This window comes from Halichoerus grypus, chromosome 2, assembly GCF_964656455.1.
Source record: "Halichoerus grypus chromosome 2, mHalGry1.hap1.1, whole genome shotgun sequence".
NCBI classification, from domain to species: domain Eukaryota; kingdom Metazoa; phylum Chordata; class Mammalia; order Carnivora; family Phocidae; genus Halichoerus; species Halichoerus grypus.
The window spans coordinates 100,262,937-100,281,458 of record NC_135713.1 but is presented as its reverse complement, the minus strand read 5'-3'; the positions used below and the strand labels follow the sequence as shown (position 1 = coordinate 100,281,458).

The 18,522-nt window shown below is 42.3% G+C and overlaps 1 protein-coding gene across 13 annotated transcripts in view; it reads right to left on the bottom strand.

The window, feature by feature from the left end:
- LOC118542308 (uncharacterized) overlaps nt 1-18,522 on the bottom strand; it is a 36,731-nt gene that overhangs the window by 1,725 nt on the left and 16,484 nt on the right. For 3 of the 13 annotated variants that reach the window (XM_078067247.1, XM_078067248.1, XM_078067249.1), the window contains 4 exons: nt 12,848-13,033; nt 10,839-10,972; nt 7,009-7,107; nt 4,638-5,562 (listed from right to left, as the gene is read on the bottom strand). In XM_078067247.1, the coding sequence (XP_077923373.1) occupies nt 5,542-5,562; nt 7,009-7,107; nt 10,839-10,972; nt 12,848-12,920 (327 nt within the window). In that variant the 5' untranslated portion in view covers nt 12,921-13,033 and the 3' untranslated portion in view covers nt 4,638-5,541. Of the gene's footprint in view, nt 1-4,637; nt 5,563-7,008; nt 7,108-10,838; nt 10,973-12,190; nt 12,403-12,847; nt 13,034-18,522 lie in introns of all 13 variants that reach the window. The other 10 variants (XR_013445766.1, XR_013445767.1, XR_004920521.2 and 7 more) reach the window with 8 other exon arrangements.

Genomic DNA, 18,522 nt, shown 5'->3' with positions numbered 1-18,522 from the left:
GATCATCTCTGTTAATCCTGCCTTTAATTCCCAAACTCTGCCCCTCACAAGCACCAGAGGACTGAACTAGGAACGAGGCCATCTGTGTTCCAGCATCGGCGAAGGAAATGAGCTATGTGATCTTGGCCAAGCTGCTTAGCCTTCATTTCCTCGTGGGGACGATGAAGTGGATGCCTACCTTTCTGGGTTTTCTATTGAAAATCAACTGACATAGTGCACTGAAAGGATTTGACCAAGGCCCAAAACAAATGCCATTTCTCTATCTTCTTATTTTACCAATGTTATTAGTTTGCTAGGGCTGTTATAACCAAGTACTACATACTGAGTGACTTAGACAACAGAAGTTTATCATCACACAGTTTTGGAGGCTAGAAGTCCTAGGTCTAGGTGTCAGCAGGGTTGGTTCCAACTGTGAGGAAAAATCTGTTCCAGTCCCCTCCCCTGGCTTCTGGTAGTTTGCAGGCAATCTTTGGCATTCCTTGGCTTATAGACACATCCACCTTATCTCTGCCTTGATGTTCATATATGTTCTCCCTATGTGCATATCTCTGTACCCAAATTCCCCCTTTTTACAAAAACACCAGTCATACTGGGGTGGGACCCACCCTAAAGAACTCATTTTAACTTGATTACCTCTGTAAAATCCTATCTCCAAACAAGGTCACATTCTGAGGTCGTGGGGGTCAGGACTTCAACATATAAGTGGAGGGGGGTGGTGACACAATTCAACCCATAACACTGCTGAAGAAACGAAGACCTAAAATGGGTAGTCCAGTATTTAGGAAGAGCAGGACATAAATCCAGCAGACGTTGACAACTTGTTTGATGTGTATTGAAAGAAATGTACAAAACACTTCTTTTGAAAATTCCAGACTAAAGCAACTCTGGCTGAGTCCTTTTTGAACCTCAAATTCAGCCCAGATTCATAAATCCTTGAAGAAAACCCAAGCCAATTTTGGAGTTTCCAACAAGATTCAGAGGCTGAATGGATCAGATAGAATTTCATTTGGTATTTAGGATTATTGAATCTAACCTGAAACTTAATGCAAATTCATGGAACACAAACTCCTTACAAACTGAATAGAAGCAAATACTAAGGGCTCACGAACCATCTGGAATGCACATGCTGAATGTTGAGGTTTTCCCATCACAATAACACGGTGGGGAGGGGAAAACACGGTGGGGAGGGGAAGGCAGGGCCGGCAAGTTCTCACCATCACCAACCCTATGACCTAGTGTATTTGAATTTCATGTGAATTTGAATGATTTCAAATAGTGCAACACACAGATAATAATAAAGTCTCACTTTGTGAGCAAAATTTTAAACAATATGAACTCTCCTTAAATGTAAAAATTTGTCAAAGCTTGCAAAATTTCAAGATGGGCAGGCTGAGTGACTTGCAAACTATGTATCGGTTAATGTCATAGGAAGGTGTCACTTGAACTGGTTAACAGAAACACCTGCAATCTTTGATCAGCAGAAACTATCACTTATGTACATCCAAACATCCACCAGTGATTTCAGTAGCCGTTGTGCTCTCACTTTAAATGTGACAGTTGTTAAGAATTATAATCTTTCGGGGGCGCCTGGGTGGCTCAGTCATTAAGCATCTGCCTTCAGCTCAGGTCATGATCCCAGTGTCCTGGGATCGAGCCCCGCATCGGGCTCCCTGCTCAGTGGGAAGCCGTTTTCTCCCTCTCCCACTCCCACTGCTTGTGTTCCCTCTCTCGCTGTCTGTCAAAAAATAAATTAAAAAAAAAAGAATTAAAATCTTTTGGGGCGCCTGGGAGGCTTGGTTGGTTAAGGGTCCAACTCTTGATTTCGGCTCAGGTCTTGATTTCAGGGTCCTGAGATGGAGCCCCAAGTTGGGCTCCGCACTCAGTGGGGAGTCTACTAGAGATTTCTCTCTCTCCATCTCCCTCTGTCCCTCCTCCTGCTTGCGTGCTTTCTTTCTCTCTCTCTCAAAATAAATAAATAAATCTTTTTTAAAAAAGAATTAAAATCTTTTGAATAGTCTTTAACGGTGCCACACAGGTGTTTACCTAAGTGATGACCCTAGGACTGAAAAACTCACTGGAAAATCGGTCACTGAAATTACACTAACTTCCAGTCCAAAAAACTAGGGAAGAAGTCCAGATACCAACCTCGACATACCTTATTGTTAAATTAGGAGAGAGTATCTCTTACAAGGCTAAGAAAACAAAAGCACTTCAAGCAAAAATAGCCAAAATAGGTGTGGGGTCTTACACTTTGTGAATACATCCCCTCCACTACCCTTCAACTGTCAACATTTTAATTATGCAAAGCCTCCAGGAACATGTTGCTTGAATTAAAGACCACCCTTCTGCATTTTCTTAACAATTTCATTGACTTATAATTTATAGATCATGAGATTCACTCCTCCTAAGTGTACAATTCAGTTATTTTCAATAAATTTCCTGAATTATGTAGCCATCACCATAATCTAGTTTCAGGGCATTTTTATCACCCCAGTAGGATTTCTCATGCCCATTTACAATTAATCCCCATTCCCACCTCCAGGATCCCACTAATCTACTTTTCATTTCCTTAGAGGTGCCTTTTCTGGATATTTCATACAAATGGAATCATACAATACGTGGGCTTTTGTGTCTGGCTTCTTCTACTTGGCATAATGTTTTTGAGTAGATCTGTGGTGTAGCACGTATCAGTATTTCATTCCTCTTTATTTCTGAATGGTATTCCATTGCATGGATCCTGTAGTTGTTTTTAGGCTTAAATTTAGAAGACCCAAAGGCATCGCCACTTCTTACTGTGTGCCAGATATAACTATAAGTAAGTATGGTAGAAAGTACCCAAATATGGCCTCCAGCAATTCTTCCCTTCCCTCTGCACACTCCTGACACTGAGAGGTGGAGTCTACTTTCCTTCCTTCGCTCTAGAATCTGGACTGGCCCTATCCCTTGGCTTATCCAATAGAGGTAGCCACACTGATGTTCTGACACTTCTGAGCTCACTTAAGAGAACTGACAGCTTCTGCTTCTCCTCTTGGAAGCCAGCCATCATCCTGCAAAGGAGTGACGGCCAGACTACTGGTCGATGAGACATCACAAGGAGAGAAACTTTCAACCGTAAGAGGCCTTCTCAGGCGTTCCAGCCCCAGTTGAGCTCCCAGCTGAATGCAGCTCTGTGAGTGACTGCAGTTACACCAAATGGAGCTGAGAAACCAGCCAGCTTAGCCCAGGCCACCCGTGTAATGAGAAATAATAGGGGCGCCTGGGTGGCTCAGTTGGTTAAGCGACTGCCTTCGGCTCAGGTCATGATCCTGGAGTCCCTGGATCGAGTCCCGCATCGGGATCCCTGCTCGGCAGGGAGCCTGCTTCTCCCTCTGACCCTCCCCCCTCTCATGTGCTCTCTCTCTCTCTCATTCTCTCTGTCTCAAATAAATAAATAAAAAAAAAAAAAAAGAGAAATAATAAATGACTGTTGTTTTAAGCCATTCTGTTTTGGAGCAATTTGTTATGTAGCAATAGGCAACCAAAACATCACAATTTAACCAGTCTTCCTCTTCCATTTTAATTCTTGTTGATTTGTTCTTTTTGAGTTCTTACAGTTGTATGTCTTCCCTTACAAGAGATTTCTAATGGGTGTTGACTTCAACATCACTTCCTTGGCTGTTTGTGATACACTGAAGAGTTATATGTCAGTCAACCGGCTTTCTGATATTTATATGCTGAAATCTTGAGGCCAATTTTTTAAATGCTCTGAAGAGAATCACCTGGAAAGCTTTATAAAAATGGATTCTCCATCCTCCCTTCCCCTCCTTCACCGTAATGGATAAGGAATCAGTATGCAGCTGCTCCAGAGCAATGTACAAGTTAATTTAATAATCTCACCAGGAAAACTATTTCAATAACTCAATTAAGTATCTCTTGAATTTTGATTAAAGGAAAATGAGCATGCTAAACACTGTGCACAAAGACCCAAAAACTATCAAAATATAACCCTTACCCTCAAAAAGTTTAGAATCCAGTTGCTAATATATATATATATATATATATATATATATATATATATATATATATCTCATATCAATATTGGATTAACATTCAATCAACCTACACTAGAGATGCAAAATTAGGTAATTTTAACTTATACAATGTTATCTATCAATTATATCTCAATAAAACTTGGGTGAGTGCCTCTCTTCACCTGTGGAAAGCCATCCAGCCCCCTCTCCATACATTCAGGCTGGGAGTTATTATCTACAGTCTGGTGAATCAGAGGACAGCATCCTTCTGGCGACAGTGATAGGTTCAGGGATGAACATGTGACCCAATCACAGCCAATGAGACACAATCACTAGACTTTTGCTGGGACTGTGAGAAAGAGGTACTCTTTTTCTTCTTCTTTTTTTTTCCCAACTTGATTTAGAGCTATTAACAACCATCTTGCCACCTCAAGAGGAAAGCCTGTCTTAGAAGAAAACTATATTTTAGGAAAACAGAACTGGGAGCCGTCTAGAGAAATTGGCCCCTGATGGTATCACTGAACCACTGAAAGCTGGTTCCTGCTCTGGGCTTTTCAATTCTGTGAGCCAAACATACACACACACACACACACACACACACACACACACACACGGAAAGACACATACCTTTTATTGCTTAGGCCAGTTTGAGTTGAATTTTCTGTCACTTGTAAAACAACTTTCTTAGAAGCATGTTTCTCATCAGTAAAATGAGGATAATACTGCTACCAGGCTTTGGTGGGGGCTGAGTATTTTGGAAAGTATAAAGCCTATTCAAATATCAAGTATTTTCCTACTTACTTCCTCTTTTCTGCTTCTGCCTATTCCTAGCATAATCATGCTTTTAAAGCATAAACATAACGCTAGACCAAAAGAACATTTTCATTACCAGACATGCCTGTTCTGTGTTCAGGGACTTCTGAACCCCTGTGTTCCACAGAATTCTTCATATCCTAGAATTCTTTGAAACCAAATCAGCAAAGTTCTGTTTCAATGAGCCATTTCTTCCTTAGGCCACAAAAAATAGCTTCTGCAAATAAAATCCTATGTTAAAAATGGTGTTTGTGGAAAACATTTTACCTGTGATACATGCGAATGTGCTTTGGAAATGAAATTGCCTAGGAAATTCGTTGTTGATGTTTGCTACATTTTCATTACTACTAATTAGTTCAACTCTGAGTTCCTTCTTCTTCTTGCGACTTGCTGCTCAAAAAAGACACAACCATGTGGGGAGCCAACGATGAAAGCTCTTCAGTCTTTATTCAAACAGCAGAAGACTTTCTTTTCAATAACCAACTGCTCATTTTACTTCTAGAAGTCTCTCTGTCCTTCATTTCTGCTTCTCCCTCCTTTTCATGACTCCTTTATCCAGCCTGGAAACCTGATGTTTTTATTTGATCCATCTGCAGGGTTTATTCCTCATAGCCTCTATCAATGCCTTTGCAGAAATTCATCATCCAACGCCAGTGGACATTAGAGGACAGGAATATAAAAAATTAGCAAACAGGACCAATATTTCGGTATGTGAATTCTATCTCAATAAAGCTGTTACCTAAAAAGAAAAAAAAGGCAATGAGTAAATACTGATCCAGCCCTCCAAGAACCAATAGAGAGTCATATCCTGCTCCTCCCCAGAAACAAACCATGTCCGGGGTTCATCAGCATGTAGGATGGTGATATTGTTCTCTCAATATCCAAATAAAACCCAGCAAACCCTCCTTCAAGTGTTACCAGTGAACCATGTGGGATCACAGTGAGTGGATTGAACTGATAAAGGCATTTTATCTGCCAGCATTTAAATGTGCCCTTTAAAGACTAAAATCAATTCCAACGTCCCTATTTATACACTGGTGGTACCCATGTGTATATATAGCAAAACAGCCATTAGGAAAGAAGCTTTGCATCTTTCCACATAATCCGAAATGATGGCAAATTTTGACGTGGTAATTAAATCAGAACCATACATAAGAAAAAATATATTGTGGGCTGGATCTATTCAAAGCTACCTTCTTTTTAAATTTAATTTTCCATTCCATTTTTTATGTTTCATCCCGCCTTGCCCGTGTACTCTCCCTGTAATTCATTCTCTAGCTCAGCTGGACTTATTGCTACTTAGACTGGCAGATACAACAGTGAAAAGATGATGTCACCCCTTAGCCAAATTGCACTATTATTATAGAACCGCATGTACTCTCATTCATTTATCTCTGCTGACATCGCTCCACGGGAAGATTTTCCAGGGCAGATGTGAGCTCCCTTGGCAACAAAAATGGTGGAGAGTGCACATTCATTTTAAAATACTGAGAGGTGGAATTTAGTAAATCTTGACTCTTTGGAAGTATATTGTGAATAAAGGAGACATCTAATGTCCTCAAATGTGGTCTGATTAAAAACCTCCATCTTGAGCATGAAACAATCCCCTCCCCCAAATTTATTCTCATCACGGAAATACGCTCTCCATTTAAAGGCATGCTTTTGACCCACAAAAATCGTGCAGACTAAAGTGGTTTGTTTGGCAAGTATAGGTATATATGCTAAGAAATGACATCACACTTTAGTTATCATTTGATTAGGAGTTGAGCAAAAATTAGTAAAAGATAATTATGTAGGTTCCATCCAAGTGTGCAAAAACAGCTTCAAAATCGCATACAAGCATTAGAGAGACAGATTTGGACTTTTTGGAGAGGAAAGCAAGCAATCGGAGTATAAAACAGAAAAGGCACCCCAGGAAATGAGAGTGAAAAGAAAACCCAGGAACAATCAGGTTCGTTTGAGGGATACTTCCCCTCATATCTGCTCTTCCTCCTTCGTTCCTCCTAGTTCTTCAGAGAAGTAGGTAATTTTTTAAAATACATTTTCTTTCTTTTTTCTCTTATCTTTTTAAAATATAATTAATGCACAGAGTGAAAATTCCAATAGTACAAAAGCGTGTACAAAGAATGAGAAGTCTCCCTCCCACTCCTGAGCCCCGCCCCCTAAGTAAACACCTCGGCCTCACCCAGCAAAAATGAGCACTGTTACTGCCTTCTTGCATCTCTTTATCCTTGGGCGTGCACCACGCGCTCATTAGCTGTCTGATGGAGCCTAGGGATAATGTCTGAAAATACGTAAAATAAAATACAGAGGATTAAAAAGAAACCAATTATATTGAAATATGGTTCTATCTCTGAAGCACTTAGGGTTCCATGGGGTCCAGGATAAGAGCCTCCGCTCTTAGTCCCCATATGCACAAGCCTATTTATATGCATTTCTACCCTGTCCCACAAATGGCAGCACCTCTTCCACAGCAGGTACTGCTGGAGCTCTACTCAGATGTCCTGGAGAGCCAGCGCACCCATCGCCTGGCTGCCGTGAGCGAGGGCTACCTGCGGTTCACACTTGCCCTCTTCCGCAGAGAATCCTCCACCCACCCCCCAGCCCGGGACGCACTGCAGCCAACACGGGGGTAAGACCTTGGACAACCCTGTGGTACAATTCGGGCCCCTGTGCTCCCTGCGGGATCAGGCGAAAGCTGATGTGCACCGAGGCCTTGCTTAGCTTTTTCCCTTGCCCTGCCCCACTCCCCAGCCCCCCTTCTCCTGGGAGCAACCCCTCCTCAAAGCACAAGAATCCCTGTCTCACTCTTTGCTTCTAGAAATCCTGATGCCAGACACTTAGTTACCGCCCCTTACCTTGACGTTTCCATTTATTGATTTCTTGGAAAAGATTCCATATCTGTACATACGGATCTGCCGCATTCTTTTAACAGCCACATACTCTTCCATTAAATAGATTTACCATCATTGATTTAGCACATTTCCAGCACAGTCATTTCCAAAAGTTCCTCTCCGGGAACTTAAGAATCTAATTTTTACACATTGAAATGTGATGACGGCCTTGCCATATTTTAAGGATCTAGTTAGTTGCTGAGGAGCCTTTTCTTCAGCTTCACCACCTATAAAACTTTAGTCCTTTGCTATCTTTTTGGAATAAAGCTTTATTCTCAAAGCAACTTATCTCCAAATTTGACAAGCTGTAAAGACTCAGCTGGCCCCCGGCCCTGGCATCTGTCAGTCCCCACAACCAGAACACCTTAGCACCCGATCAAGGACCTTTCTCCAAGCTAAACAGCCGAAAAAGTAGGAACTGCAAATGCTCGCCTAATGAACAAATGTCCAAACGAACTTGGACCCTGGAACGCTGGGCCTCACTGCCTTCCTCCTGTCCAGCGAGAGGAGCAGACGCCTCTTGAGTCTGGTAGGGACCCCGGAGCCCCTCGCTGTGTCTCACACATGACTCCCAACAGCAAACCCCCATTCCCAACAGCACAGTCTAAACCCACAAGAGGGCAAGAAGCACTTCCCTCTCTGCGTCCCCAATCGAAAGGTGGATCTGGGCCCCTGGCTGGCTCAGGCAGTGGAGTACATGACTCATAATCTCAGGATCGTGAGTTCAAGGCCCACGTTGGGCAGGGAGCCTACTTTAAAAAAAAAAAAAAAGGAGGGGGTGGATTTGCTTCCCCACTCCCACCCCGGGTAGCGCTTGTCTTGGCATTTCTTTGAGGCTGAACCGCACCTTCTGAAGAGCCTCCCCGGGTGCAGGAATTTCCCACGGTCTCAGTTCCACTTTGCCGAGATTGAAACCAGAACTCACTTTTCCCACCTAGCAGCTGCTCACAGCGTGCGCGGTGATTAAACCCAGAGCGGAGCCGCCGGAGGAAGCAGGTGCTGTTCAGAATCCATTTTCTGGGTAGGAGGGAGGAGACTGGCGGCGGGGTCTGCAGACCCCCGCGCTTCCGCGGCGGTAGGGTCTCTGCTGGGTTTGTTTCGTGATATGAGTTCAGTTACAGCAAGCAATGGAGACCGATAATTTCCTTCGCATTTGTTTCTCTCTCCCTCACAGGCATCACCCTTCTCCAACCAGAAAAAATGCCTGATTTCACTCCAAGTCAGACAAAGGCAAAACAGATCCAGAGAAATATTTTTTTCTACCTATCAGACGGGCAAAGGTGAAAATGTCCAATGAACTACATTGGTGTGAACATGGAAAAACACGCTGCCAGTGGGAGAATGAACAAGTCCAACCTCTATGAAGAGAATGGGGCCACTAACTGTCAAGTGCGAAATGCGAAACTCCTAACCCAGCAATTTCACTGATAGGAATTTGTCCTATAGATCGGAGTCCAGCAAACCTTTTCTTTAAAGGGCCAGGTAGTGGGGCTCCTGGGTGGCTCAGTCGGTTAAGCGTCTGCCTTCGGCTCAGGTCATGGTCTCAGGGTCCTGGGATGCAGGGCTGCCGCTGAAAAAATCCTTTTTCAGAAAAGGCCAGCTAAGAGAGAGTGTGCTGATGTGATAAGGAGAGCACTCTCTCTCTCTCTCAAATAAATAAATAAAATCTTTTTTTTTTAAGGGCCAGGTAGTAAATATTTTGGGCTTCTAAGCCATGTATTTTTTTTTTCTTTCTTTCTTTCTTTTTTTTTTTTTTATTTATCTGTCAGAGAGAGAGAGGGATAGAGCACAAGCAGGGGGAGCTGCAGGCAGAAGGGGAAGCAGGCTTCCCGCTGAGCAGGGAGCCCGATGCGGGACTCGATCCCAGGACCCTGGGATTATGACCCGAGCCGAAGGCAGACGCTTAACCTGCTGAGCCAGCGAGGTGTCCCATTTTCTTTTCAGGCCACGTATTTCTGTTGCAACTACTCACCTCTGCTGTTGTAGCATGAAAGCAACCACAGACAATATGTAAACAAACAGGCGTGGCTGCCACGCAATAAAACTTTATTTACAAAAACAAATGGCAGCTTGAAATTGGCCCACAGGCTGTAGATTGCCAACCTCTGCTAGGTATTATAGCAAATGTATACAAAAACATGTATAGTATATTCTTCTTAACAACAGCCTAAGAAGGGAAACCACCTTGATGTCCATCAAGAGTGGACTGGATATAAGCAAATTCTAGTACCTCCTTTCGGTAGAATACTTGCAGCCGGTAAAAAGGAGGCAGCTCTATCTGCACTGATAAGGGTGATACCCAAAACATATCAAATGTTTTAAAATGCAAGGTGGAGAACAGAGTACAGTATGCTTCCATTTTTTTATTAAAAATGCATAAATGCATTTGTATGTATTTGCTTATCTAAGCATTACACATATCTGAAAGGACACCCAAGAAGTTGGGGAGGGAAACCAGATGGGAGACAGGCGCATGAGGGAGATTTTTTTCACTGTCTGCTCCTTTGTGCCCTGTGAATTGCATACCATGTGCTTCACTAATGAAGAGCAAATAAATATAATTGAATTTTTTAATTGCATGTGCACTTCTAGTACTGTTATGAATCACCAAGTATAGACAAAAAAGTAAAGTGGGGCTCTGGGCAGCAGACGTCTCTATTTCCGAAGTCCCCTCCCGTGCCCAGAGGCTATGGTGACTGTCAAAGAGCATCATAGTGGGAATCAGGGGACCTGGCCTCAAGTCCAGCCTCTGTTACTGACTCTGTGCTGTCCTGAGCCAGTCAATCTCATCACTCTGATCGTCCCTTTCCTCTTCTGTACAATGCAGGTGATAGCGCTTTTGAGCTATGTAATTTAAATACTACTACTATTATTGGGGATATCTTTTAACGTCTCTGGGCTGCTTTCCTCACCTGCAAAATCAGAAAGTTGGACAAAATAAGGCTTTTCACTCTCAAATGCACAATTCCATTAATAAACAAAGTTGTCATTTACAAGAATTCAGGCAGAATCACCAAGTTGGCAAGCTAGGAAGGATCTCTTCTTGCTTATCTCAAGAGATGACTACCAAATCCAAAATAGAAAATAAGATATCTGTTTGCACTTAGAAATCCAGTCCAACCTGGAGGTGGGAAAGGTCTGCCTTCTTCCAAGGACACCACCTCTCTTTCCTTGGCCTGGTCCACCCAGCAGTTGTCACAGCCAGGCAAATTTTTTTTTCTTTTTTTTTAGCAGCCACTGGGTACAGAAGACATCCTGTTGGAAAAAATTTAGGAAATGTCAGTCACAAAGAGAAATACACTAATAGTATCAAATAATAGACTCATGAGTGCTGGCAGGACAAAGAAATGGAGGGACCCTGTTCGGCAGGGCCATGTAGGGAAGGCCGTGCCTTGTCCCCACTTCTGGCCTCTGCTAAGAGCTCACCATCTGTATTGTTTCAGGAACTCCAGGGAGATAACAGATGGTGATGAGGAAGAGCAGGGTTGCACTATCCTCCTGTTTCTGAGAATTTCTGGCTATTGTTAAGCAAAAGTTTGGAGAAGTTAAACTGACAGGAAATAACACGCTTGTTGAGTTATAAGGTGGCAAATGTTGTGAAATCCTTTTTCAGAAAAGGCCAGCTAAGAGAGAGTGTGCTGATGTGATAAGGAGCAGAACTCTTAAGACCATCTCAGCTGGTGGAAATCTATCTCTTTTCCTTCCTCATTTCCATGAGCTCAGGAGTATACACACAGTTGCTTTGAAAAGCATGTTGCAAAGATTCTTTGTGTCCCTGACTTCAAAGAAACTTTTATTCTTGAATAAACCGTGTTGGCCTCCCAACTTTAGAACCAAAGCAGCCAGGGAAGCCTGGGTGGCTCAGTCGTTAAGCATCTGCCTTCGGCTCAGGTCATGATCCCAGGGTCCTGGGATCAGGTCCCACATCGGGCTCCCTGCTCAACGGGGAGTCTGCTTCTCCCTCTCCCACTTCCCCCCCCCCATGCTTTCTCTCTCTCACTCTCTCTCTCCGAAATAAAATAAATAAAATCTTAAAAAAAAAAAACATATAAAAAAGAACCAAAGCAGCCAGTCAAATCTAAGAGATTTTAACAAATCACAGACTCTATCTGGAAATGCAGAGTGTACAGTGGGGACATGTCCCCAGAAATGACAGGCTGGGAGAGGGCGGAAGGAATGGGGGGCCTTAAGGCAGCAGAAGCAAAGGAAGGTGAGATTTCAAATGTGAATTACAGAATTGCGCTTTCTCTTTGAGAGATGGGAGGAAATATTCATTAAATATAAGTCACAGGACATCAGGGTTTGGTAAAAATTTTGGTAGATTATGGGGCAACTAGAAAGGATAGAAAAGAGAAAAGAAAGAAAAAGAGAGTGAATTCAGTATAAGAATTTGCTGTGAGAAAGACAAAAACCATATGATTGCATTTATTTGTGGAATCTAAAAAACAAAACCAACAAACCAGAAAGACTCACAAACACAGGGAACAAGCTGTTGGCGGGATGAGCAAAATTGGTGAAGGGGATTAAGAGGTACAAACTTCCAGGTATGGGGGTTCCTGGGTGGCTCAGTTGGTTAAGCGTCTGATTTCAGCTCAGGTCATGATCTCAGGGTCCTGGGATCGAGCCCCACATTGGGCTCCCTGCTCGGCAGGAGGCCTGCTTGTGTTCCCTCTCCCGCTGTCTTTCTGTCAAATAAATAAATAAAACCTTTTAAATAAATAAATAAATAAATAATGAAAATAATAATAAAAATAAAACAAAAATTAAAAAAATTCCAGGTATGAAAAAGTCACGGGGATGAAAATAACTTTGTGTGGTGAGAGATGGGGACTACACTTACTATGGTGAACATTACGTAATATATAGAATTGTCGAATCACTGTTTTACACCTGGAACTAATATAACATTGTATGTCAACTATATTTCAAAAATGATAATTTTTTAAAAAGAAGAATTTGCTGTGTACTCTCTTTGGGGGTTGCCTAATAAGGAGAAAGCTCCTGATGGGGGGCTTTGTGCTAGAGAAGAATAGGCAAACCCTGATGGGGGTATGGGGCTGAGAGAGAACATTCAGAAGGACCAGAACCCAAGGGTGTCCTATAATTTAACTTAATTATGACACTACCTACCTGAAAATTGCATCAGATCCCACGGTTCATCCGTGGGCTCAGTCCCACAAACATGATCAATTATTAACTCCATTTTCTAGTCCCTTTCCCACCTCAGGGGTAGGAGATACAGCTGAAAATTCCAAGCTTCTAATCTTGGGTTGGTCTTTCCAGTGACCAGCTCTCATCCAGGATCCATCTAGGAGCCTTGTTAGAACAAAAGACAGTCCTGTCACCCAGGAAATTCCAAGGGATTTAGTACCCTGTTTCAGGAACTGGGATCAAAGACAAATACTAGAATAAGAGATGCTGCTAACACTCTTACCACTTAGGAAATTATGAGGGTTTTAGGAGCTCTGGTCCAGGAACCAGGGGCAGAGACCAATATATGTTTTCTATTACCTCACAGCACCTTATTTCCACTTTTACTATTTTGCAAAAATACTGCAATATACATCCTTATACATGTCTCCTGGTATAAATATGCAAAAATTTCTTTCAACTAATGTGTGTGTACAAATAGAACTGTTGTTTTCATAGTATGTCTCCCTTAAACTTTACAAAATAGTGTTAAATTATTTCTAAAGTGGTTGTACCAACTTACACTCAAACCCACTTCCCAGAGGACATTATTTGACTTTTTTTACATTTGACATTCTAATGCATGTGAAGTGCTTTCTTGTTTTAGTTTGCGTTTTCCTGATTACTAGTGAGGTTGAGCATCTTTTCATATGCATTTCCAATCTGTAACTTAGATAATTTTTCTATAATTCTGTCTGTTTCATATTGATCTGTAGGAGTTTCTTATACATTCTGGAAACCAGTAATTTATTTGATATATCTGAGCTGATTTTTTAATTTTTCACCTAGCAGATTGGAAACCAAAATAGTGGTAATCCATTCTGTATTATAAAATTCAAGTTATACGGGTATTCTTATAAGAAAAAAAAAGCCACTTGATTTTCTGATCTAAAAAATTCCTGGGGCACCTGGGTGGTTCAGTCAGTTAAGTGTTTGACTCTTGATTTCAGCTCAGGTCATGGTCTCAGGGTCTTGAGATCAAGCCCCGTGTCGGGCTCCATGCTGGGCATAGAGTCTGCTTAAGATTCTCTCTCTCCCTCTCTCTCTAAAAATAAATAAATAATTTCTAAAATATTTCTATCTTTGACTCTGATGCACTGAAACTTCTACAAATGGCCAGTTCCTAGAGTGCCTAAGAATATTACAATATAAGGTCCAATAGAACTTGACACAGTGGAAGCATCTTCCCTCAGACTTGTTTTAAACTTTCTGTTATCAGTCAAGGTCCTCCTGTCCCCCAAAAGAGAAACGGATGATATACTCAAACCAGGAAACTTTGAAGAGGTTTTACCAACAGAGGAATTAGTTCCAAAGGGGTGAGTGGGTATAAGGGACCCATGAGAGGTCATGGTAGTGGGACTGTCACCATCCCCAAAAGGAAAAAGAGAAGGCGAGCTTGCCATAACTTCGAACGGGAGAGGGAGGGTAGGGAGTGGGCCATCTAGACAAGAGCAGCAACCTTCTGCTGAGGGACACAGTGGCCCGTGGCAACCTCACAGGAAGGAATCAGGGAAATAAAGGCCCTGACCTCATATTCCTCTCTCCTTCCCTTTCATCTCTGCAGAAAGCCAGAGATTTGATGTAATCCACGCAAGACAGCCGGGCAGGTTGGAGAATGGTAGGGGGAAAGGCAGAGAATGAATCTAGAGAGGCATACTGAAGAAATTCAACACCCTGTGTAGCCAAATCATTTCAGGTTCTATCCCATGTGTAGGAAAGGCAGATAACTTAATGAAGTTATAAAGAATTTTGCAACATTTTTCTTTTTTTCTGAATCTGAATTAAATCATGAGTTGCTAAGCCAAGAGCTTCAGTCTGAACCCTACAAAGCATAGACCACACCACACCAGCCTCATATAAAGGGATTTACTGAAGATCAGAAGTGTTGAATAATTCTCAATTCCTTGTAAACCCAAGGGGTCTACTATAAACTTTTAAATGTTAAGGATGACTTTTTGAAATTATATAGGAGAAATTAGAACAAGGCAAGGACAAATCAACCATAGGGCCAGATACGTAGTTTGTGGAACGCTTCGTCTCCTGTTTTCCATCTTTCATCTCCAACAAGGAGAAGGATTTATCAGACAGGAAATAGTTGAACAAGCATTCAGACGAGAGACCTAAAAATCGAAACTGGTGGAGGGACTATAAGAGAGCACCTGGGTTCACAACATCAGTACAAACCTCCTGGCCTCAACGAACTACATCCCAGCCTGCTTCCAGTAGGAAGAACGTGATGATAAAAGGAGCCGCTATTCATTATCTTTGAAGAATCTTGGGAAATGGGGCAGGGATGAACAATGCAATTCTCAGACAGGTTATCAAACATCACTTTGAACACCGAGAGGATGGGAAGCACTTAAACATGCCTAGGAGTCAGGAAGGACAAGTCGTAATTTAATGAATTAATAGAATTTCCTTTCCTTTTTTTTTTTTTTTTTTTAACTCTGCCAGACTGGTAAATTAGAGAAAGCAGTCAACACTGTGCTTCAGCATTTTAGCTCGGTGTTTGACAGAGACGCGCACCTTGTGAGCAAGATGGAGTAGTTGATCCAGATAATCACGAAGATAGATGCTAATTATGAATCCATGTCACCCCGGTCTCTAGTGCCATGGGATTCTGTCTCCAGCCTTGTCCTGTTCATTGAGTAGATAGCTGAGTGTACAGCCAGCTTGCTTTTCCTCTTCCTTGAGGACTGGGTGAGGTAGCCAATATATTGAATGGCAGAGTGAAGATTCAAATGCCATAATAATGAGCTAGATTTCACAATAAAAATTCTAATTGAAATAAACATAAACCACTATACCTATATTCTTTAATGCATAAGAACAGAATCAGAAAAACATGCCAATGCTTCAAACTAAACATGAAGAATTTCATCTCTTGCTTTTATTTCTCCCCTCTTCCAAAACCGACCAACACTACAGTAGATGAATGTTTCCTAACAAAAGCGTAAATCCACAGGAACAAAGAGAAGGAGAGAGGAGGAAAAGAGGACAGGAGATGTAGACGATAATTTGAAAGATGGAAAGTGTGGTAACTGAATTGGCAGAACCCACCCCTGAAGTATATGCAAACAGGGATACCACTGAGAATGAAGCAAATTCACCTCAAAGAACCCTGGAAAGGCCTAGAACTAGGGGGCCCAGCTACTGCACAAGGGAGTGGTGAAGCGCAGAGTCAAAAGTAGAAGTATGTGAAAATATGAATAGAATGAGCTGTTTAGGGGCACCTGGGTGGCTCAGTTGGTTAAGCATCTGCCTTCGGCTCAGGTCATGATCCCAGGGTCCTGGGATGGAGACCGCGTCGGGCTCCTAGCTCAGCGGGGAGCCTGCTTCTCCCTCTTCCTCTGCCTGCCGCTCCTCTGCTTATGCGCTCTCACTCTCTCTCTCTCTGACAAATAAATAAATAAAATCTTTAACAAAAAAAAAGGAATGAGCTGCTTAGTGAAAGTGCGTTTCCATTCACTAAGTTTAAGCAGAAGTTGGACAACCACTAATTAAATATTTTATAAAAATAATTCAAGCTCTTGGTAGAAATTTGGCTCCAATGACCTTTAAAGTCCCATCGCTTCGGCTCAGGTCATGATCCTGGAGTCCCTGGATCGAGTCCCGCATCGGGCTCCCTGCTCAGCAAGGAGCCTGCTTCTCCCTCTGACCCTCCCCCCTCTCATGTGCTCTCTCTCTCTCATTCTCTCTGTCTCAAATAAATAAATAAAAAATCTTTAAAAAAAAAAAAACAGGGCGCCTGGGTGGCTCAGTTGGTTAAGCGACTGCCTTCGGCTCAGGTCATGATCCTGGAGTCCCTGGATCGAGTCCCGCATCGGGCTCCCTGCTCAGCAAGGAGCCTGCTTCTCCCTCTGACCCTCCCCCCTCTCATGTGCTCTCTCTCTCTCATTCTCTCTGTCTCAAATAAATAAATAAAAAATCTTTAAAGTCCCATCGCCTCTGAAATCCTGTGATTCTAATAATCGTGTAGACAGGCCTCCAATACGTTTTAATAACTTCTGCATGTAGTTCACATGAGTTTCCTATAGGTGGCACTGTGGTATAAGATAAGACAGCAAACAGCACCTCCTGCCGGATTCTTCGAGGCTATGGTAGAGTATATATGGTAATACATAATACCCAGAATGTTTCGCAATTAAAAAAAAAAAATCAGGGCGCCTGGGTGGCTCAGTTGGTTAAGCAACTGCCTTCGGCTCAGGTCATGATCCTGGAGTCCCAGGATCGAGTCCCACATCGGGCTCCTGGCTCGGCGGGAAGCCTGCTTCTCCCTTTCCCACTCCCCCTGCTTGTGTTCCCTCTCTCGCTGTCTCTCTCTCTGTCAAATAAATAAATAAAATCTTTAAAAAAAAAAAATCAGAAACCTGAACCCATAGATTCAGAACACCTAGGCACAAAAGTCCTAGTGACTCATGAGCCTTTGTGTGCATTAGTTTGTCATCCTTCTCAGCTCTGGCCATCTGCCTTATTTCTTATCTCAGCTGTGACATTTCTCTTCAATCTACTTGTCGCTGTTGGACAGCAAAATAAGTGATAATGCAAAGCAACTGTTCCTTCACATCCCAAGTGTCCTGCTTCATTAAGTGCACCTTTTACCTCAGAGGTCCTGGGAGTGTGGGGCCCTACAAGTTTTATCCCCCTTGATTTAAATAATAATAATGATGTAGGAAAGATGCTGGGGTTCTGAGCCTATGGCCAAGGAAGAATTCTTGAGATGCCTTTGGTGCAAAAAGGTGATTTTATTAAAGCACAGGGGCAGGATCCATAGGCAGAAGGAGCTGCGCTGGGGTCCCGAGGAGTGGCCCATTATATACTTTCACATTGGGAGGGGGGGTAGGGATAGCATAAATCTCTAAGGAATTTTGGAAGCAAGGTTTCCAGGATCTTGAGGGGGCTAGCCATTGTTAGGAAAAGGTAATTTATTACCGCCTAATAAAACCTTAGTCGTGAGACCCTGCAGATATATATCGGTGGGCCATATGCTTGGGGGATGATTGCCAACATGTATCTTGGGGGATAGAGATAAAGGAAGTTTCCAAAGGAATTTTTATATGTTCAAGTAGACTTACAGGATCCTGGCAGTTGGGCTAAGATCACCTTTTGCCCTTAGCAAAGAATTAACATCGAGGCAGCTGAGTCCCTAGAGGAATATCACTCTACCTGTTTCAAGGACTTGACAGTGGGCTGTAGGTAGTAAGGAAAATTTTCTTTTGTCTTTGTTTCCTACATCAGTAATAATAAATAACAAAACAAAAAACTATTTTTCCAGCACAAGTTCAGACCAGTGCCCCAAATATGATTGTCTGGCTCTCTTCCCTTTCCACAGCTAAAGATTTATGCTTTGCTTCTTACAAACTAATTACTTAATATCTAGCTCTCCCTGACAAATTTTGCTATTCATCAAAGCTGTAAATTTGGTTTCTTTATTTCTCTTATCTGTTTCAGATTTACAAGGTCCATGGGGAATATCTGCTCCTCATCAAGGAATGTCTCATCAATTCCATAGATTCAGATTATTCTGCTCCTACATTCAGGTCTCAATTCCATGAAAACTTCCTAACGTTAGGAATCTTTTTTTTTTAAGAGAGAGTGTGCGAGTGTGCAAGAGC